The 23201-nt window shown below is 33.3% G+C and overlaps 1 protein-coding gene across 3 annotated transcripts in view; it reads right to left on the bottom strand.

Annotated features, from left to right (window-relative positions):
• Window positions 1-23201, bottom strand: part of LOC119636778 — a 198267-nt gene that overhangs the window by 41765 nt on the left and 133301 nt on the right. For all 3 annotated transcript variants that reach the window (XM_038032382.1, XM_038032383.1, XM_038032384.1), the window contains exons 6-8: window positions 14334-14487; window positions 7169-7308; window positions 1692-1821 (exon numbers count right to left, since the gene is read on the bottom strand). In XM_038032382.1, coding sequence (XP_037888310.1) covers window positions 1692-1821; window positions 7169-7308; window positions 14334-14487 — 424 coding nt within the window. The remainder of the gene's footprint in view (window positions 1-1691; window positions 1822-7168; window positions 7309-14333; window positions 14488-23201) is intronic.

Raw genomic sequence — 23201 nt, forward strand, 5'->3', positions numbered from 1 at the left:
ACTGTAATAGACTTTACATGGATTTTATTTGGCTTCCCAATAAAAACCATCAAAATGTCGATTTATATAAATAGTATTTATATAGAATAATCAATAAAATAGAATAAGAAAATACGATCTCTTCTACGCTTGCAGTGTTATTAAAGTGCTTCAATAAAGCCCTTAACACATTTTTTTTTTTTTTTTTTTTTTTTTTAAAAAAAATTTTTAAATAAAAAAAAAATATTTTGGGCCTTGGGATGGGAGGCGAAAATTGCTTATATTTCTTATACTTTTCTTCTTCCAAAAATAGCTAATATATAAAAAATAAATAAATAAAAAAACGAAAAAAAAAAAAAAAAAAACAAAGTAATGTGTGATGGGTTTTTTATTCAAACAAAAGAGAAAAAAGTTGAGAATATATTTATGTATATTTCCATACAATAAGGGTGTTTCAACACATAACTCCCAGTGGAGTTAAACGAAGAAATATCACGACAAGCACCATTTATCGTCAATGTTGTTATTGCTATTTTTGCTTATTTTTTTTGTTTTTTTTTAACAAAATATTTTGGTGTTAAGTACAAATATTTACGATAACAACCATAAACAAGTGTTCAAGCAGACATTGTATGCGTGTGTGTGTGTGTGTGGGGTTAAACGCTTAACACTAAAAAAAAAATATATATATATATGTAGAGAAGGAATTGTATGCAAGCAAGGCTGTTACTGTCTAGCCCGCCCTTGCCTTCATAAATATCTACAAACGAACATATTGACAACTGCTGTGGTATTTGTGGAAATTTTTTGGCAAAAATTTTGCATAAATAGAAAAATTTGTCATGTTCCCATATATAGCATTTCCACCACCGCCGCTATCACCGTTATCGTCATTGTCATCGCCATTATCATCATCATCATCATCATCATCATCATCATCATCATTATTATCTTTCTCATATTGATAAACGCCCGCCCAAACGTCTTTAGCTTAGAAAGACTTTAGCCGAGTCTTGTAAAGTTTTGTCACATAACATGTGCTTTGCTTAGGAAGCTTCATAAACGACATGAACGATAAAGCGCCCTTCAATTTTTTAATATTTTTAAGTTTTTCTACTCTTTATTGCTGCTTCTCTTTTTCGGCAACATTCATACATAAACGACCATTATGTTGTAACTCATAATTTTTGTTGGAAATTTTTTCTGTTTTTTTTTTTCTTTGTTATTGCATTCTATCTTTTTTTTTCATATTTTTATTTTTCTCTCTGGTTCACAATGTGTTTCTGATAGGCTGGCAATAATATAAAAATTATTAGGTAAGAGCTTACAGTCTTTTCTTTATTTTTTTTGTACGTACGTTTATGTGTATGGATGTAACCCTGGTGCCATATGGGGATGTTTTAATTTTTTTTTTTTACTATGAAGCTTAACATGTCCAACACCACGACAATATAACGAGCATTGCTTTTTGTCGATGTGCGTTTGCGTGTGTGTGTGGGTGCGTGTGTGTGTGTGTGTGGTAATTTTACGAAATTCTGTTCAGTCACTTGTACAACATGTAGATAAAATATATGCACATTCCAAATGTTGTTGTTGTAATCATGGCTGTAGTCAATTGGTTTTTTTTCTGTTTTTTTTTTTTTTGTTTTCTGTTAAATTCTTTGCAAATTACACATTGTGTACACGTTGTGTTTACTCAGTCATATACTTACATCTCACGCTCAGATAATAACCAATCGATGAATATTGAAAATTTAAATGCCTCGATGTGCATTTATACCAGCCGGAGTGTTCGCGTCGTATGGATGTGAAGTTAAGAAAACCGTCACCAGTCTGAGGCACCTGTAAAAGAAAGAGTGCGTAGTAAATAATTAAATAAAAATTTTGCATTTTTTTTTTATATTAAATTTAGTAGACTTTGGAGCTATCATCGTACCATTTTCTCAACGCCAAAGGCTTTCATAAGGAAATTTTATTATCAGCAATAACAAATAAGATACATTTATGCGCTCTTCTTCTTCTTTCTGCCTTTATATTCAAAGATTGAACTGAGTCCGATTTATAATTACAAATTTCTTTACAAAATGGCAGCAATAGCTCGATTAGTCATCAACTACTCAAATGTACGTTTTTAGCTAGAACTGGAGCCTCTATATCGACCGTCATGCCCACTAGCTTAATTTTTAAGTAGGATTCAGTTCATTTCATAACATGTAGGAGCAACTTTAATTTTCGTGCTCAAATTTCCGAAAGTTAAAGGATTAGACGGAAGGATAGAGGAGCATGGCTACTCCTGAGTATTGGAGAAGGTATAACATTCTACGTTCTAAAGAGAATGAGTTCAACAACGAAGACAGCGCACAATAATACTAATAAAAAATAAACGAGACAGTTGTCTTGCGTATGATGGTCGTAGGTAGGCTTTTGATAATCCAATTAATTTCTATTTTCCCATAGCTTTGAATGTCTATTGAAGTGTAAAAGAAAAATGAGCCCCGACCCGTGTAGGAAGTCATTCTTGTCTTGATTAATTGCTTAAGAAAACTGGGCGTTGTCTTTTAACATCGTTTATAATTTACTATACAAGCTACGTGCTTAGGATAATTATACTCCTTCGCTGATAAGAAATCATTGAGAAAAATTTAATTTTTGATTCTTTCTTTAATCTCACATTTATGTACAAATCCTTCAATTACCTTCGCTAATGCTAACATTAGCTAAATTAACTTTTAATTTTTTGATTATAAAATTTAATTACATAAAGTTAATAAAATTTTAATGTTGTTTAGTATTTAATAACCCCTTCAAAATTAAGATCGAAATTTTGACGGCACATGGCTTTATAGATGTAGCAGTGCAAATGCAGTTCTATATAGAATTCAATTCAATTCAAGATGTTCAAAGATGTTAGGTTTTGGATGGACGAAAATAAGTATGGGTAAAGCCGACCGTAAGCAAAGAGCTAATGTGTGATTGCATGTTTTATGAAAGTGAAGTTGAGCTAAAAATACTCATTGTGTGTTTTTATACCCACCCCCGTAGGAGGGGGATATATTCATGTTATCGTAATGTTTGCAACATCCAAAATGAAGCTTCAGAGACCCTATAAAGTATATATATTGTTGAGCAGCTTGCATTTCTAAAAGAATAAAGCCCGAATCGTCGACCCGAATGTCGGCCCGAATATGTGTCAATATGAGGCGCATTGTGTGTTGTTGATACTCTCTTGGTCGCAAAAATAAAAATATCGACTTCAAATTTGCTATTGGAAGCGGGCCAAATTTGCCAGGGGATACGCCCGCACTAAGACGCAAAGTGAATGTAACCCCGTTTCTCTAAATAGTAGTTTCTCTAGTATTTTGGGTTTTTGCTCATTCCTCACAAGTTACGAAAAGCAGATTTTTAATAAATATGGTGGACACTGCGACTTAGTGGATTAATTTTTTCTTAATATTAAACAAAAGAACTTGAAGAGTGAAAGGCGACAAGGTAAGTATGTCAGTTCTAAATTAAATACGGCCGGCGGACACGACGTAGTCACGACATGGAGCGCTAAATATTTTTGATGGAGGTAGGTAGGTAGAGATTCGGTCGCAGCCGAATGCAACCTTTTCACTTAGTAAATTTTGCTATGAAAATCAATCTTGTTTGAGACAAATATTTTGTAAAATTCGTGATTCTCTTGGATATACAAATCGTCGAAATGATGATAGGTCGGTCGGTGATGAAATTTGAAGAAACTACTACTGTCTACGATGCACTAAGATCTGGCAGACGAAGCGAAGAAACCACTGCTACCTTTGCTAAAAGTGTACCAGATGAGTCAGCAACAACAATTAGAAAGAACGCACCGCAGGCATGGAGCACTATTTAATTCTGCCGTACAGTGATTATTTGCATGTTGTTCTTTCCCTATTCGCGGCAACGGCATACCTAGATTCTAAAGAATCGTTAAGAGTGTCATGGGTCGTCTGTTTTCAGACTTCTCCAATTAGAACTTATCTTCAAAGGTGTCCCAAGAATTACTGAGGAGGCTAAGTATAATAAAGTGTGAATAGTCTGCCCGATGGATGCTGGGTTGATATCTGCCCCTTGCACATTAGGTGGAAGTAGTTGGCTGGCATCCAAGATATATGAATAATCCATAAGCTAGGGTACGCATAATAATATGACGCGTGTAATGCCGATAATTCTACTGCGTCATAGATAAAAACTGTGAAGTCCATCGGGGTCTGATTGTCGACTTGCTCAATATCACTTATATCTGTGATAGGAGATTTAAATACTGCGCATTAAACTTCAATAGAAACGGATATCTATAAACATATATGCTCTGCCTAATATTAATATTTCACAATTATGAATGGTTTTAAATAGGTATGCATGAGAAATGATGTAAGAGAAATGATGATTAATAAAATTAATCCCTCTGAGAATCTTCGGTGGAAGGAGGGTACATATAAAATTAGGCATGATTCGGTTTAATAGATATGCGAGCTGTAACCGCTTGCGTACGGCCCTTCGGAGAGTACTCAAGGTGGGGCCATTAATTGACTAGAGGTGCTTGATAAGGCTCGGAAAGTTTTGGTCTATAACTAACTTTCATATCTGGTATCTCAGTCTTGGAATAGACCCTCCCTCTTGAAGGGTTGTCTTGCAAGCTGAGATGTACTGTAAATCACTTATGATTACCTATGTTTCTAAGGAATTTGCTTGATAAGGCAGGTGAAAACAATAAACACTTGATACTACGTTTTTTTCATATAAAAGTTCAAATCGAGATGAACTGAATTATTTTCCATTAAAAGAAATTTAAAGAAATTTTTAGACACTTGTTGTATGCATTTGATTTAAAAGCTGTCGAAATAAATAAATGCAAGTCATACAGATTAAATTATCTAACAACAATACGATAAAATAAATTTGTTAAATCAGTAGTAAATAATTGGATATATAACATATATATATATATATATATATATATGAAATAATCAATAAATATTTTATACTAAAAGCAAAATATTGTTTTCGTTGCTTTATAGTCGAACAAAGACGCTAATGACAACTAAGTACATTAATTAATTAATTTGATATATTTTATTGTTTGCTTGAAAAGTTGTTCTTATAATTTACATTAAGAGGATGGCGAACACTATTGCAAGTAGACTCTGTTATATTTATATATATGTATATATAAATTTTTGAAAACTTCAAAACACAAAAGAACGCAATGAAACAAAAACAAATTTGATTTTTCTCATACGAATTTAATAGTTTGCTTAAAGTTATTGTAAAAGAAGACAAGAAAAAACTATTCCTTAATATGGCAATCAAAAGAGAAATAATAGATGCGAAGGTTGACTTGAAGTCTACGTCCGAGAAATATGTTATTATAAAATATGTCCGCTGATAAAATGAACAAATCTATTATCAATATTGGAAAATTCAGGAACAACAATTCCCTATAGGCATAGGCATGTTGTTCATTCGGTTTATATGAACGACAATATTCCCTAAAATATCACACAATTACGTATTTAAATGTTGTTTTGGGCAAAATACTAGCATCTCATTAAGTGAATGTATGTGGGGAACATAAGCATGTAAACAAATCGCACATCAAGTTCACAGAAAGAACTACAGACTAAACTATTCCCGTTGATGCGTTCTCAGTGACGACGTCTTAAACGACGGGGAAATACCACTTAATTGTCACCCAAGGGACCCATAGGGGGAATTCAGTCTTTTTTTGCAAGGTTTGAAGTACGATTTTCAATTTCGCAAAGTGAAAGTTGTTGGTGTGAATTCAGCCGCTTTTTCTCTACTTAGAAACAAATGTATAGAATTTCATTTTTTGATCGCATGATATGAGAGCAAGTGATACATTTAACAACAAATGGCAGATGATATAATTTTGTTAATGAAAAGATATCTTTTTTTTACTATAAGTAATATCATGAGACAAACATAGTTCCAAGTTATGCATTCTTGTAGACTTTGACTTTGAAAGTACTACGTCTGGGATCAGTTGGCTGAGAGAGCAGGAATTCTTTCGTTTTCTCTTGTAAAACTCCACTTCTTCGTTCGAAAACGTCTACACGGTCTGTTTAGGACCATTTGCATTGGTTATAGCAACCTGTGCTTAGATTCTGGGAAATCCTGTCGGAACGTAACATAAACAATATAAGTATTTCCGCGAACACTGTCTTCAAATTCGGAACATAAGGAGGACCAGTTCATTTCGTTTGTTTTTAGCATAAGGTCACGTTCTTCAAATATTTTAAATTTGCTTTTTCACACTCGCAGCCTAGCGTAAGCTTGTATCGACTGGGCAACCACTACGCTATCGCTAAGATCAAAGTAAACTCTACGGCTCTTGATATTTGAACCGGCCAACCCTGCTTTGGTTTCTTGGCAATTCTTAGCTACTCGACTATTCACGTGCCTATATTTTGACTCCACGGCTCTATTTCTTTTATATGACAATAAAGTTTAATTTTTAATATCCTAAGAGAAAGATAAATGAAAAATTATATCAAGCGAAACGGTTTAGTGTACACAATACTAGGTTTTTCCAATCTACACCTTTTTAAGTTCGTTTTGTTCTGTTCTCTTTAATTTTTGTAGCTACTATCGATACTAAACAAATCAAGGCACGCCATCCTTAGGCACAATAATGATTTCGTTTCGTTTGCAAGACTTAATTACATATTATACACCAGAGCTCGCATGAGGCACATATATTCTGAAATGGGAGCAGGGGCTCTGGAGTCGATTTACGTACGATCTCCACATTCGGTTATCTGTGATGAAAATGATTCGCATAAGCGCATAATGCAAACGCAATTTAAAGGAAAGAATTTGCGAAAGAGTGAACGAGTAGAGGTATCGATATTTTACGGCAAGGAAATGAATTCGTATATGGTATGAATACATTTCAACGGTACACATACGTAAAAATATTCGCCTTTTAAGTTAATGTTACACGTTTTTCCGATCCAAACTTCCAATAAATACAATTATTTACTAGAAGGAAAATATTAAGTTTACCTTTCCTTATATTTTACTGTTATTATATTATACGATTTTTTAGTTTATACGATTTATTCGTTTTTTCTTTTCTTTATTTTAAAATTCAATTTTATGCAAAATGTTTTGATATTTGCTTCTTTCTGTTCTGTTCACTTACCGGTGGTTCGCCATCATCCTTTTGCCAGCGCGGCGTGCTGGGTGGATTGGAATCAACATCGCATTTCAATGAAACTTCTATACCCTCTCGCAAAGGATAGCCAAAGCCGGGCGTACGAGAAATCGCAAATGAAGGCGTATCTGCAAGAGTAATACAAAAAAAAAAAAAAAAAAAAATGAAAAATAAAATAACAAAAATTAAAATTTTATTAAATTTTTTCATTTTTGTTTTTTTTTGAAAAATAAAAAAAAAAAAAAAAAAAAAAAAAGGGAAAACAGTAATCAATGTATTGCGGTTACGTAATTTTTTTATGAATTTTAATTTTTCATCAATATCAATATTTAGAGAGATTTTCAATCAAAACCACAACATCATACAAACTGTGGTTTAAATACATATTTTTTATCTCACACCTATATACATATTTATTTGTGTGCATATATGCACAAATATATGCATATATAGACATGTTTGTTTGTTGTCCTTTAAATGTTGTTGCAATTCGTTCATATATAAAAATCAGTGAGATACAAATTGTTTCTACACATTAGTCTCTTTAGAATTGATATGATTTATTTGAATGACCGAGTCGAGCACCAAAGCAGGCAAACAAATCTGTCTGTCTGTCTGTCTGTCGGTCTGTCTGTCGGTCTAACTAACTAACTAACCAACAACTGTCTGCTTGTTTGTCGCTTCATTTTATTGGCTTGTATCTGCATCTATGTTTTTGTGCAAACACAGCTGTACCATATAGGGATGCATTCTAATGGTATTTAGTTTCTATGCTTTATTTATTCATTCATGACCATCCAACTGACTGCCTGTCTATCAACTGTCTGCAAATTCTATTTCTGATCACTAGACACAAAACAATTCATATGTGAGCCATTTTTATACTATTCATTTTAAAAAGAGAGTTACAGAGAGTGGGTGACAGACCAAAAATGAGAGGGAAAGAGAGACAAAGTGAACGAGAGGGAGAACGAGAGAGAAAGGTGGGAAAGATTGTGTAGGGCTTTTCCCTCTGAGTTTTTATTTATATCTTTTTTTTTTTTGTTTTTAACTTTTTCAGACTCGTATCTCTTGGGTTTGCATTATTAGCAACAAAAGCCTAACAGTCGTTATCACAGTGATATGTGGTTGGTTACTTTTCTAAATGCTTTGTTTTTCGCTTTGCTAAATGCTTTTCTTTCTTTTTTTTTTTGCTATTACGAAATGGATTTATTAACTTAACCTCAGGTATATAAATGTAAAAGAAAATACAAAAATATTATGCATAGTTACAGTTGGTTGGGTTGGAACGCAAGAGAGATGCTTCAAAACATTTCTAATTATTGAAAATATTCTACTATTCATAAATTAAATATGAACGTCGAATGTGAATGTACAATATATGTGTATTGGCACACATTAATCGAGAGGTGTGGCCACTTATCGTGGAGGATGAATTTAATTTTCGAATAGTTATGCAGGTAATATCGCGTATACATTATGGTACATTGGTGGGGTGAAAGGATTATCAGTAGTGAAGGGGAAAAGCGAGCAAAGACTATTTTCAATCGACTTCAAAGAGAGAGAAAGAAGAGAGAGAGATGGAGACGCAGAGACTTTTACTCGTTTGCAGATTACCTCTATATTGTAAGGGTCTAGAACCTGAAGAACAATCTGAATCATTATCTTTCTGGATTAAGGTCTCTTATGTTACTAAGCATAGGGAACTTTCATATTTTTTGAAAGTTTGTAGATTTATAAAATTTTTTAGAAAATCAAAATTCCTTATAATCGAATAACAGGAAAGAATTTCTATGAAGACGAATAGAAAAAAAAAAAAAATCTTTTGACCTATATCTGTCTTTCTCTCTTGTCGACTTCATACTTTGAAAATTTGATACCAGGCACAGAAGAAAATATCTGACTCAGATTGCAATAGCAATAAGAAATGCAGACAGCCGTCCCCTAATTTTCTCTTTATGGATGTAGGCAGTAAGCGTATTCTACGCAGACAACTTGAAATTGATTCATTAAATCTAGGAAAACTAAGGGAAATGGTCATAGTTTTGAAGAAGATTTTATAGACTTTGTATTAATAAAATGCAGACAAGCAAGTTCGCAAAAAAATCACACCAAAAAAAAAAAAGTGTGATTCAAGATTCGATCTAAACTGAACTTTAACTGGTTTTTCTTTTGTTTTTTTTTTTTTTTTAAACAAATTTTACCAAAAAAAAAGTTATAGCTTTTCATATATTTAAGTCAAGTTGAAAGATTTTTATTGCTGTTTTGGGTGTTTAGGGAAAACATCACTTTTCGAGGAAACGAATTGTAGCAACTATTCATTTAGAAATGCCAGGCAACACTTTAACAACTTAACTTAACTTAAACGCAGGCACTGGGTATCCCCACTCATACATACATGTATTTGATTACTATCAAATCAAGATATATATTAAATAAGTCATATCGTTCGCAACAATTTGAAATATCCATTGAATTAGGCTCGGCAACTATACGAGCAATTTGAAAACGTCCTTTACTGGCTCTGATCGTGAAAGAAGCGTTTAAACACAACTACATTACATGGAAAGTGGCAAGCATTCAAAATTGATGCACAACCCAATGCAATGCATTTTAGACTAACAGGTTCTTCAAGGATATTAAAGTTTTATACACAAGTAAGCGTTCGCAGTTCATATATCAGCCGCCATCGATGATGATGGGTATCTAATATTCGTCCACAATGTCTTTTTGTCTTCTCTTTCATTCAGTTTTATTTACGCTAGCTGTAGTACTGTATAGATGCATTTAAAGGCCATACCGTGTTGAGTGAAGCAAAATAGAACATTTTCTAACATTTTTCCTACCTTTGCATTCATTCATACAATTCATAAACGTTTATTGTTATTACTGTTGTTGATGTTGCTTTGCTAGAGAAAAAAAGTGAAGTATTACTGCAATTTCTAGTGTTAAGAACAAGCAAAGCTTTTACTTTCTGTAATATCAACAATTTTTCAAAACAAAACAAAAAAAAAACGGAAAAATTGTACGGGAGAGGAATTATAATACAATGCATAAGAGAAGCAAGTGAAAGGGAAAAGTATTCAAAGTATTAAGTGCACAGTTATGGTAATAACTAGATGAGACGATGATGAAGATAAAGCTGTAAATGTATACAAAACACGCCCATTGGCAAATGTCCAATTTGCCGTTTTTTTCGATCTTTCCAGCAAGTTATTTAACTTAAATGTGTTTAATAAATGCTTTTTTAAAAAAAATTTCTAAAAAGTTTAGGAAATTTTTTCTTTTTTTTTCGCATAATTCCGGCGAGAGAGATTAGGTTTTTGAGTTTCAATGCTTATGATTATTAAGTCATTCCTTGGCGATTGACTTGTAATTTTTAAAAGAGCAGAAGACTAAGTAAAACGACACATTTATGCTTTCGTATTACATACGCGTTATGTTAAGTGCGTAACCGATAACAAAGCATTTGTCATTGGGCTCGCGTTCATCAATACGATATGTCGAATACTTATGAATATCGATTAAATATACACTGTCCACGAAATATCTATTATCGAGAGCATTGATATATACTGACATAGCTAACTACTTTGGCCGATAACTCATGGCTAAGTGTGATAATTTTCTGTTGCTATAATTCTCGCCTCTTTCGACCAATGCTGTCAATCATGGGGCTCATGTTGTTTGACATCCAAATTAAAATGATTTACTAGTGAGCTATGCATGTGTTGCTGCCTTTACTTTCGAACCTAGCCGATGCACAAGCCTAAGACATACGTTGCGTTGGCCAGCAACACCTTGCCATCGTTAATTGAGGACATGCAAGTATGTTGCAAAAATATAATGACACCATAGTTTAGGTTAGTATAGGTTTAGGTTCTTTTGCATTAAAGGCCATTTCATACCCATTAAATTGGGCATTAAGGCGATAGCCTTAGTTGCTAGTGCTTTAGGACTTTAGTTTTTGGATTTATTTGACTGATTAAATTAATAATAATAACAATTGGGGCATTAAGCGTTTATGAGAAACAGTCACTTGCAGGCTTTGTAATTAGTTCAAAGCAAATTAATTATAAAAATGATAGAAATCTTCAATCTCGAGATTCTTTAAAGTATCTACAAAAATGTTTTTCAGACTTTTTAAAGGCATAATTAAGGCATGGCAGCTCTTGAAGAACAATACCTTTCTTTCTTGCTTGCAATTTTTACCTCGAACAAGAAACCGCACACATCGTGAAAATTTTTTAGGTCTAAACAAAAAGTTTTGTGATAACTCTTTTGAGATAGAAGAAAGGTACCCGAGTAATAGTACTCGGAAAACTTATTCGGCACATTGTTAAGTACTACAAGAGAAACTATTTTGAAAAATATTACAATGTTGCAGAATCGGAGCTATTGTCGTGAGGCGTCTTCTATTAAAAGAGCTCGCTTTTTACAAATTAAGATATAATTTAAGCAAAAAAACAAAATAGCCTTGACTTAAATTTTCTTTTACGTTGCGGGGAAAAAATCATCAAGGTCAACTCTTAGATTTAAGAAAAGGTGGGCGAAGGAGTTTGCCGATTCTTTCGTCACAAAAACCTTATACGTATCTCTAATCAGTGCCATTGCTGGGAATTCCGCAGATGTTTCCTCATTAAGCTGTAGTTATTATGTGCAGTTACGTGGAATCTGCTACCCATTCACGTGCTTAACTGGGGGCCCTCCTTATGCGAACTGACTCCTTTCAATCAGTCTAAACACTCTGGAAAAGAGAAGGCTGGTCCTTGCTGTGAGCTAAGTGTTGCAAGGGCGAAGTAGATTCTTTGCTTCCATTGAACAAGCTTAGCTTTGCTGCCCCGAGCAGAGTCTCTAAATATGTAACTATTCATAGTTAAGCATATAAGCAAAAAATATTGGGAAATTGGGGAGTTTTAAAAAATCTCTGTCTTACTTTTAATCTGTGTTCAAATTGACATAATGTGACTAAGAAAAGTCGGGAATTTAGAAACTCGGAAAAAAAATCTAAAAATGATATTACCCTTTAATTTATAGTTGCACCTAAGATTTAGTGTTACATGGCACCTGTTGTTTACGTTTAGATCACAAAAGGCAAACGCATTCTGGTAGAACTTCAACTCTGAATTGCTAGGGTCGACTTTAAACCTAGAAATGTGCTCTTACTTTCTGGGCGCAAAACAAATGAGCAAAAACATTCCGAAAGTTAACTGAGGGATTTTTTATTTCGCGACTGTTCTTCCTTAAGCTGCTGACGCGACCTTTAAGCCTTTATATGACAATCAGTTCGATTTATATATATTAAGGGATACAACTCTCAGATACACAGAACTTGTTCATTAGATAAATTCTAAAGAATTTTTTTCTTTTGCAAAGAGTTCAACTTTAAGGTGACTACGCGTATTGTAAGCCTTTAAATGCTTTCCGATTTGCATTGCATTAAATAATTGATGAAAGAATGCCGGTAACATATTGTTTACTTATCATTGACCATATAAATTAAGCATTTGATAATAAACTCTATTCACTATAAAATCTCTCAGCAAAGAACAGACAACAATAAAACTTAAGTTGTGGTTGCATTATTAATAGTATTTATAATGTACAGTTAGACGTATAACAAATAAGAAAATTATATGCACTTGGACGTATAACAAACAAGAAAATTATATTCGCTTGTAACCAAACTTCCCATACCCATTACCGTTAGCCTACAAAAGGCTAAAAGACAGAAAAAAAAAAAAAAAAACGATTTCTCATCCTTTGTAATATCGAACGCGCGCGTTTGATTTTGCTCTGCTTTCACAATAAAAGTGGAAATACGTCTGATGTGTGTGTCGTATTTTATGAGTAAAAAGCGAAAACACGTAAGGCAGAAGTGTTCACAACACAGACATGCCCTTTGAAAAGTTGAAGTCAATTCCAAACTTCTTTTGTAGGCGTTCTTCTCATTTTCATTTGATGTTTACCACAGTACTATGCAATTCGGCAGACGAAAAGGCAGAGATGCATGGGTGCATTCAAGATATGAAACTGACCAAAAAATTTATATGCTTTTTAAGGTTTGTGAAGCTTCCACACCTTTACAAGGCGCTGAGAAAAAACATTCAATTTTGATACACAATAATAATGGGCAGGCCTGGACAAATTTTTCCATTTCTGTGCGCGTACTACAGCATCGTGTTCAAATTGTTGTAAATATATCTGCTATACTTGATGCTCAGGAAGAAAAAAAAAACAATTTTGTATTTATTCTGAGAAACACAGTTGTTCTCAGTTTACATAGTGCTGTAGGCGTGTTTTTCGATCGAATCGGCTCATTTTCAACAACAATCTTCATGCAAGACCTTACAATATTTCTGCTAAATTTGAAGTCGATAGCTTCACTTTTGCGGTTAGGAGAATATTTTTCAACAGACATTACAGAGAGGGACAGATGGACAGATGCCTAAATCGATTCAGGATTTGATGCTGATCAAGTACGTGTAGACTTTGTTGGATCTTTGAAGCTTCCTTTTTCCGTTTGTCAAAATGACTATATCCCTGATCCTTCGGTGATGGGTATAAAGATTGAATAGAAAAAAGAGGTTCAATGCGCTCTCAGTTCCACGAATTCGTTTTGAACTAGGAAAAGAACAGAAAAGAAAGAAAACATTTTTTTTTCCTTTTAATAGAAATTCATATGCATTACGGACTTCATTAATAGTCCCTCGAAGAAAGTCTATATTTCAGCCGATTATATAAACTAATGTAAAAGATTTTTCCGATTAAATATCCGTAAACCTTTTTCTGTCAAAGTGCAAAGGCTAATCTCATCAAGAGTTTTCCACTTAATAACTTATGATTTTTTTGAAATTCACTTAAGTTGACTTTGCCTTGGGAGACTTTACTTCTATGATTATTATTATTGCATGAATGAAATTTAAAAAAAAAAAAAAAATCTCATTTACATCTCAATCCATTGTTGCCTACAAAAATATATTCATTACGAATTTTTATTTATTTATCCACTTGTGTTTTTTATTTAAAAGCATAATTTCTGTTATATCAATATACTCAGTTATTAAGAATATGAGATTTACTCGATGCGGAGAGAGTAGTAGTAATTGCTTGTCCATAAATATATGTATACAGATTGAATCGATATACTTACATTGCACATCCAGTAGCAGTGATGCATTTTGACGTATTTTAAGTGTGGGATGTTCCATAACGCATAATATGCGCGCATTATGATGGGTGCGATATACGGCCTTTAGGCGAGCTTCACTTTTAGCGCCACTATTAATTTTATACGTATTTTTATCCTATAACGAAATACCAACAGAGATACATATATATATGTTTATATATATATTTAGTAGTTTTTTATAAAGTTAAAAATTTTTTGTGTTTTCCCATTTTTTTTCCCCGACCAGATATTATCTATTGTAATGGGGGATTTTTTACACGCCAAAAGGTATGCATAAAGTTTTTAAATTGTTTTGGAAGATTTTTTGTTTTTGTGTTTTGGACGAATGATATGAAAACATGTATATATATATATTTTTTTTTGTTTTTTTTGTTACTTCATTTTGCTTTGCTTTCGTTTTTGTTTTCAGTCGGTTTTCCGTTTTCTTTTGTTGTTTTTGTTGCTGCTACGTTACTCATACCAAGTCAACAAACAAACATTATTTTAAATTTTTAAAAATTTTCAGTATTTTTTTGTTTCTGTGTGTATTATGTGTATATATATATATATATACTACATTTACGTGTGCTTACATGCTGCTGCGTAACACACCGGCTGTTCGGTTTGGCTTGTGCTAAACTGAACCGAACTGAGTAGTTGAGTTGCCTGTCTGATGTGTTGTATAAATACAATGTTAACAATTTGCATACCAACGCTTTTACATGAAATATGTGGCTTTTCTCTCTTTCTCTCTCTCTCTCTTTTCTTCTTCCCCTGTTTTTTCCGGTTTTTTTTGTTCTTTTTTTTTTTGCATTGCTGTTATTTTTGTTGTCTGTCTGTCCAAGTGTAGCTTGCTACGAACGAATGCTTCAACTATGCCTTTATACAATTGCGTGTGTTTATGTGTTAACAGATGGTTACACAAAAGTTTTTTGCATATTTGTGTTACCGAAAAGGAATGTTTACAAAAAATGTTTTCTAAAATATATAAATAAATTAAGATCGTTTTTTAGAATAATTAAATAGTAGCAAATTCATCGAATCGCATATATTCGGAAATTTTCCGAAATGTCTCATATGAGAGGATACATCTTTTCAAGGTTAGTAAGTAATGCTTTAAAGAACGACGCATACCTTAAAGATATAAACTCAGCCCCATAATTTTCATTATCTTGTTTTGTTTTTTTTTTGCGCCGTTTATATAAATTTTTATATAAACTTTTGTACATTTTTAGAAAAGTTTTATCGATAAACTGCATTGAGAAAAAATATACAAAAAAAAAAGGAAAAGAAATTTCAATAAAAACTAAATCAATAAAATTTATATTCCACCAATCTTTAGATTCAAGAAGAAGAGATGACAGCATTTTTGTCGCATGTGAGATTTTAAACTAAAAAATTCTTTGATCATTGTTGTGCTCTACTTTCGTTTACTTCTTTTAAATTATGAAACATTTATTCATCTTTTTTTTCTTTTTTTTTTTTGAATTTTTTTATCAGAACCCACTATTTTTTGTTTTTTAAATGAAGCTTAATTAAGTTTAAGTGAATGCGATAAGTGAAACATTAAAGTGAACTGCAACAAATCAAGAGCTTCTTCAGCTTCAGTTAGGTAAAGATTGTTTGTCTCTGTACCGTATACATATATGTAACGGATTCTATTGATATAAGGGAATTATAAAATTTGAATAACTATAGCTTCGACAGGAGAGAGAAACATATCGCGTAGTTGGTGAACAAAACGACTTATTAAAAATGAAGTTCGATTTAATCTCCTTTCCTTTTGATTTGCATACAATCAAAGAGTCTCTTAAGTTCAACAGATTCCAAACATGAGGTGTAAAAATAAAATTAAGTAACGATATCATCACATAACAATAACACCTCTACCACCTTAAGCAGAAAAAGAATGAAAAGAATGCTCAAGCGCCTCTTGCGTCAACTTGACAGTAAGACTTTTAAAGTTTTTTATACAATTTCAGTGCATAATATTATTGGAATTTAAATAACAAAAAAAAAAAAAAAAAAAACTTTGCTAATGTTAGCACAACGGAAATAGACCGTATATTACGGCATAAAATAAATTGTTTTGAAATTTTAGTTTTTCTCTAAATCCATTTCGCGGTAAATTTAGCACAACCTATGCTGCACTTTTCATTACATGAATATCTTTACCTCTCTATAACCCAATTATTATAATTAACAGTGCATTCTTGATTAATGAGACGTACAAGTGGTTCTCACGTAAGTAAATAGCGAGAAGCCGAAGTAACCTTTAGTTCAATAAAACGAAAAGTTTATTTATGTCAAACATTTGTTAGATCAATAACAGATTTTTATATCATTAGGGCTTAATATATTTCAGACGATCTAATATTAGATGTGTAATAAAAAAAGTTGCATTAAAAGGCTTTCCTCACTTTAAACAATAAAAAGATCATTTCTCAAGCCCACCTTATTATTACTATACGAGACGAATGATAGTAGTCAAGATAGTAAGGAAGAAAATTATTTTCGACAATGGAAGAATCACCTTTGCCCACCTTTATCCTAAAAAAAACAAGAAAAAACAATTGAATACCCTACATCACTCTACAATTAATCATGTAACGATTTTTCAAAATAAGGCTCTATATAGGAAGTTGTCGAGGAAGTAGTTTGATCTGGATCAAGAATTTCTCCTGGTTCCCATTGATGGGCTTAAATAAGCTCCTTTTAATCAGGGTAAACCCTCTGAAAAAGGAAATTGACGCGAGTAGATCGAACATAAGCAATAAAGACGGACGAACGGACAGGCAAGCTTTGGCGAATCTCGATTCAATCGGTATAATAAAGGATGAAACTCTCTCAAACCTTTCTCGGTGTTGCATACCTACACACAAACTTAATGTATCATAGTATCCCAAGTAATAATGATTTAAGATCAGTAGGAAAACCATATTCGGCTATGGCCGAGACTTTTATGTTCAGCACCTTTTTCTTAAAAAACGACACAAAAAAGATAAATTAAATTTTTCCTACTCTCCAAAATTGGGTGGAATAAGTCTGCAAATCTTCCTCGTTGCTTACTGGTTTATAAATACGTTAACTTTGACCGACTTAGTCTATTTGCAGCACATGTCTGCTCGGAAGAACTTCGTATACTTCTGTCAAATGCGAAGCCGATATCTTCCCTTTTGCGAGCCAGAGATATTACGCAAACAAACAGACACACAGATGGACATACTTAAGTCGTTTGAGAATTTAGTGCTGATCGAGAGTGTACTGGCTTTACGGGGTCTCTGAAGTTTTCTTCTTAACGCGGCAAGCTTTTCGGCACAAGAAATATGGATTTTAGATATAAAAAGAAACGAAAGAAATTCAATTACAATAATGTTAGGCAGTTGTGACCACGTTTTAGTTTTGTGCAGACCCTGCTGCACCCCTTGTAGGATATTCGTGGAAGTTTACATCGCCCTGTCTCTTATATTTTTATTTGTGAGTAATTAACCGTAAAATCCATTTTTCTTTTGCTCGTAAAAGTGAAACTGTTTTCAGTTTATGTTGTATTGTAAATGTGACCTTGAAGCTTTTTCAATCCCAATCTCCTTCCAAAGGTTCACAAAGTTTTTACTGATCTTGAAGTTTGAGTTTCGCATAGAAATATAGGCGGTCAGGTAGATGGACATAGAGACCTGAAGGCATCCTCAGACTCATTTAGACTTTCATGATGGAAGAGAATACACGCACTTTAGAGAACTTCTAAAGCTGCCTTTCGGATTTCACAAATATTTTGAGAAAGTGAATAGATCTCCGCCTCTCGGTGGTACGTATGACGAATTGTTGCGACGAGATTAAAAAAAAAATTGAAAAATAATCTTTACTACTAACTGCTGACTACCTTGCTTATAGCACCAAACGAAAAATTCAATTTATAACAAAAAGCATTTCATTAAGAACAATAACAACGATTTCAAGCCTGAAGAATTGCAAATTATTTTTTTACGAAAACTTTTGAAATAAAAAAACTCATCAGTTTTACGGTATGATTTGTTTTAAAAGCTTAAGTATTTTTTTATAAACTCGGGGAGTTGACGATGTATCTTAAGCTTTTCATGTTAAACATTTAATTGCGTTATAAATAATGGCAACGTGACGAACCATTTCTCATACGACTTGAATTAGGCAAAGATATATTATTCTTTAGCAGTTATATTCTTGGTGTCTGGAAAGTATTGAACTCGTTAATGGAGATTTGCAGTTCGACATGTATATCATTTGCAGTTTTTTCTGCGCTGGAACGTTTGTCAAACATATGGAATGTAATTCACTACATGAAAGCTGAAATTCGCTCTGATACTTGAAGGAAATAAGTGATGGAATGCGTTTAGTTGTGTAGTTGTACTCCGGAATCTTTAATTGTCGAACAACGTGTCATTAGCACATGTAAAATATGTATGCAAAGCGAAAATTATATGAAGTATTGGACTTAGAATATTTTTCCGGAACACTCCGCCTTCAAGTTTATATTAGTTTGGGGAAAAAGAAATCCATTATTTTTTCGGTAGATGGCTGCACTGATAGATTTCTCGTAAAGTCAACAATTTCATATTTATGCTCAAACAATTTCATATTTATGCTCGTTGGAAAGGTGACATTTCGCAGTAAAAAAAATTCTTTTGCTGTGTTTTGGAATGGAAGTGAACAAAGAGAAAATTCGGTACATTTTACAGTTTTTCTTTGACAAAGGCGAAAATGCCAGCCAGACGGCTAATATTCTGAATGGTGTTTATGGGTCCGATACTGTAACAGCCAATTATGTGCAATTTTGGTTTCGTAGATTCCGTTCAGGAATTTTTGATGTTAAAGATGCACCTCGCACAGGTAGGCCGGTCGTCGAAAATATCGATAAAATCGGAGAAATGATCGAAGTTGACAGGCATGTTAGCAGTCGTAACATCGCTCAGGAGCTAAAAATCGACCATAAAACAGTTTTAAACCATTTACACAAAGCTGGATTCAAAAAGAAGCTCGATGTTTGGGTGCCACACCAATTAACAGAAAAAAACATGATGGATCGAATTTCCATCTGCGAAGCCTTGGCCAAACGGAATGAGATAGACCCATTTCTTAAACGGATGGTGACTGGAGATGAGAAATGGATCACATATGATAACCCTGTGCGAAAACGATCGTGGTCAAAGAGCGGTGAAGCACCTCAAACGGCCAGGAAGGTTTTGCTATGCATTTTGTGGGACTGGAAGGGGATTATTTATTATGAGTTGCTTCCATATGGCCAAACGCTAAATTCTGATCTCTACTCTCAACAACTGGACCGTTTGAAGATAGCGATTGACCAGAAACGGCCAGAATTGGCCAACAGGAGAGGTGTCGTGTTCCGCCAGGACAACGCTAGGCCACACACATCTACAGTGACCCGCCAAAAACTTCGGGAGCTTGGTTGGGAAGTATTAATGCATCCGCCATACCGTCCGGACTTGGCACCAAGCGATTATCATCTTTTTTTTGCATTGCAAAATTTCTTTAATGATAAAAAATTGGAATCTAGGGAGGATTGTGAAAATCGACTACTAGAGTTTTTTGCAAATAGAGACCAGGACTTCTATGAGAGAGGCATTCTGAAGTTACCTATAAAATGGCAACAAATCATACAACAAAACGGTGCATATTTGACCCAAATCGGACAATCCGAAGCATGTTAAATAAAGTCCTGAAGTTCATATAAAAATAATGTATTTCTTTTTCCCCAAACTAATATATGGGATCTATTGTCTTCAACTTTGATGTACAACTGACTTTCGACATGAACAGTCGCTTACGATAATCTCGATATTTGTGAGAATTTCTTTTACTTTTTTTGTGAATTTGCAGTGCGTCGTTATTTGTCGCAATTAATTAAGGGAAATAGAAACCACATGGAGAGAAAAACCAATGTTTTCATCTTGATGTTTTACATTTATTTCTTCTTCATTTACATACCTAACCAAGATAGATTTTTCAAAGAACAATTAAGTGGTAATGCTCGTAATTACGGTAGTTGGGCGTAATCTTAATTAATTGTGCGAAAATAATCTTGTTGAGTTGTGTGTCGCGAAGGACCTTTAATCAATTAAAATATTTCGTGAAAACATCGCGAACGAATTATATTTTGCCAAACTAAACTTTTCTTCATTCTGAGATTGAATGTTGCTACAGCGTTGCCCAAAGATTTGTGACGTGTACGTTGGGTTTACTAGCGATAACAAGATAAAAAGTTATGATTAATTCTCCAAATCTACTTCAGCTTCATTTGGAAGCTTCAAGCCAATATAATAATACACCGGTTGCGCCAGATGAAATGTAAGCAAATTAATTCTCATAAGTTATATAATCACAAGAGATCTATACAATCTTCATACGTAATATATGCACAATAACTCTACAGCAACTCCAGCTGGTTATCAGCGTCAATATATTCGATACGCAACAGCGCAATACATCAAACAAGTCAAAGTGACGATAGCCCTTGAAAATGTGTTCATTGTTGGCAAAATCATTCGGCCAATTATAAAAGTTGTTGCACACACCAGTCACTTTTTGAAAAGGAATTTCAGAATTGTATTTCACGCAGATCACCGCATGGTAGGCATAATATTAATTTGTCGTTTAACTAAGAAGATTTCCCTTTGCCTAACAGAAAACGCTCAATAGCACATTATACTGGTCCGACTAATGGTAATAATAATCCTTCTAATCATCATTGCGCTGATATATTGAAAAATTGTAATGCATTTTAAAAAATTGAAGATTTGCTTAATAAGCAGGTTTAGATAACAAGCACTCTTATCTTACTAAGCGAATGGGTTTCCCAAGAACATTCACAAAGTAGAATTATTCCTTCATCATCCGTCATTAAAAATTTTATCGACATTTTTCTTATGTCGGATACTCGTTTTACAAATTGTCCTCACTTCAAAGTCAACGGATAGAATTTACTAACTGCCAATAATCCTGATGATAAAATTCATGCTGGTTGCACGATTCTAACGAAATCTGCTATTGGGTACCTGTATAGTTCGAATAATTTCAGAAAATCGTTTCTATAAGTTTCTTGTACTAAAGCTAATCGCAACCTAAAACCCCTTATAAACACCTATGTAAAACTATATGTGTAGGGATTATCCCCTGATACATAAAAACCAAATGAGAAAATTATATTCGGCCGTGACCGGATCTTTCACATGCCCGCGTGCGGTCGTGGATAATTTTTTTTATTATCAGGCAGGCGTGTCCTTGGATAAGTTTACGTCACTTCCAAATTCTTTTGCAAATTTGTAGACGATATCTTCATGTTTAGCATAAACACTACACAAGTGTACAGACAGACATATGGACAGATGAGCGGAAGGTCCATTCCAAATTTGAAGCTAACCAAGCATGTATATACTTTAGGGAATTTTTGAAACTTTTTTCTGCGCCTTATAAAACCTATATAATATTGGATAGGTGTGGTCAATTTTCTCCAATTTTTGTACATAAAATATGCCGTCAAATTTTTATATCTGCTTTAGCTTAGGAGTAATGAGCAAAAAATCAATCATTTTTTTCATTTTGAAAAACAGAAGTGGTCTCAGCCTACTATGGGCGTGGGCCTACCGATCTTCGTGCAAGAGTTTCCAATGTCTCTGCTAAACTCAAAGTAATTTTTGCTGTCACGAGACACTTTACAACAGACATTATATAGAGAAACATGCTTCAATCGATTTTCAATTCGATGCTGATCAACAGAACATATATATACAAATATATATATATATATAGTTTGCGGTATCTTTGATGCGAAGGTTTTGGCATCCGTCGGTGATTGCATATAAAAATATATAAATAAAATAGTGTTTGGCTTTAAAAATGAAATATTAACATGAAATAATAATAATGTTCATATAAAAGAGTTTAAGTGCTTGGCTTTGAAACAATTCCATTCCTTTGAGAGAATGCAAGCCAAGTCAAGGTAAATAAAGAAAGGAGAATAGAGAAAAAACCGAAACGATGAAATGATTTCTATATGTTAAACCGAGAGGCAGAAGTCATGGTTAGGAGTATATTATTAATTAAAAATTTTCAATTAAATCGCTCTTTATGTTGTAAACAAAATGAAGTGCCTGCCCGTGCATGTGAACATGTGTTCATTGCTTTTATATTTGTTTTATATCCTGTTAGATGCTGTTAGTCTTCCGTTTTTCTCAACTTTGCAAATAGCGTTCTTTCCCTTGCAATTTTTTTCATGTTCAATTTTTTTCTTTTGAAATCATCGCTAACCACGTGGTATTAAATTAATTTTATTATTCCGTTTGTAATGGGGAAAAAAAAAATTCCTATAGATTTTCTTAGGATACTTAGCTTATCGAGAGAGAGATAGTACTTTATATATATATATATATATATATATATATATACGAAACTCGGCCAAACCTAAAGCTATTTTCATGTTGTTTGGTAAGCTGATAAGTTGGAATTTCATACAATAGTTATGCAATTAAAATCTGCCTATAAGTTGCAGAAATAGTTGTTACGATCCAACTGAGACGCCCACAATCATAAAGAAAATTTCTGCCTTGAAATTGTGGCTGGTGTCTAAGCTTAGGACTAAAGGGTTTCCCTAGGTTTCATTTTTTCTTGTTGTCATCAAAGAAAGAATGGTACGTTATGTTGTGAAAGTCATTAGTAGCATGCAGGGATAGATACGAAAGGAGTCTCGAAGAATTGTGATAAGCCGTTTTTTTTTTCATCGTAACGCCCCTAAGCTAATTATGTTGTATTCATTTACTTGTTTGCCTCTACGTTCTGCGTATGAAAACGAATGTGATCCGC

Source organism: Glossina fuscipes, unplaced genomic scaffold (genome assembly GCF_014805625.2).
Source record: "Glossina fuscipes isolate IAEA_lab_2018 unplaced genomic scaffold, Yale_Gfus_2 28, whole genome shotgun sequence".
Lineage (NCBI taxonomy): Eukaryota > Metazoa > Arthropoda > Insecta > Diptera > Glossinidae > Glossina > Glossina fuscipes.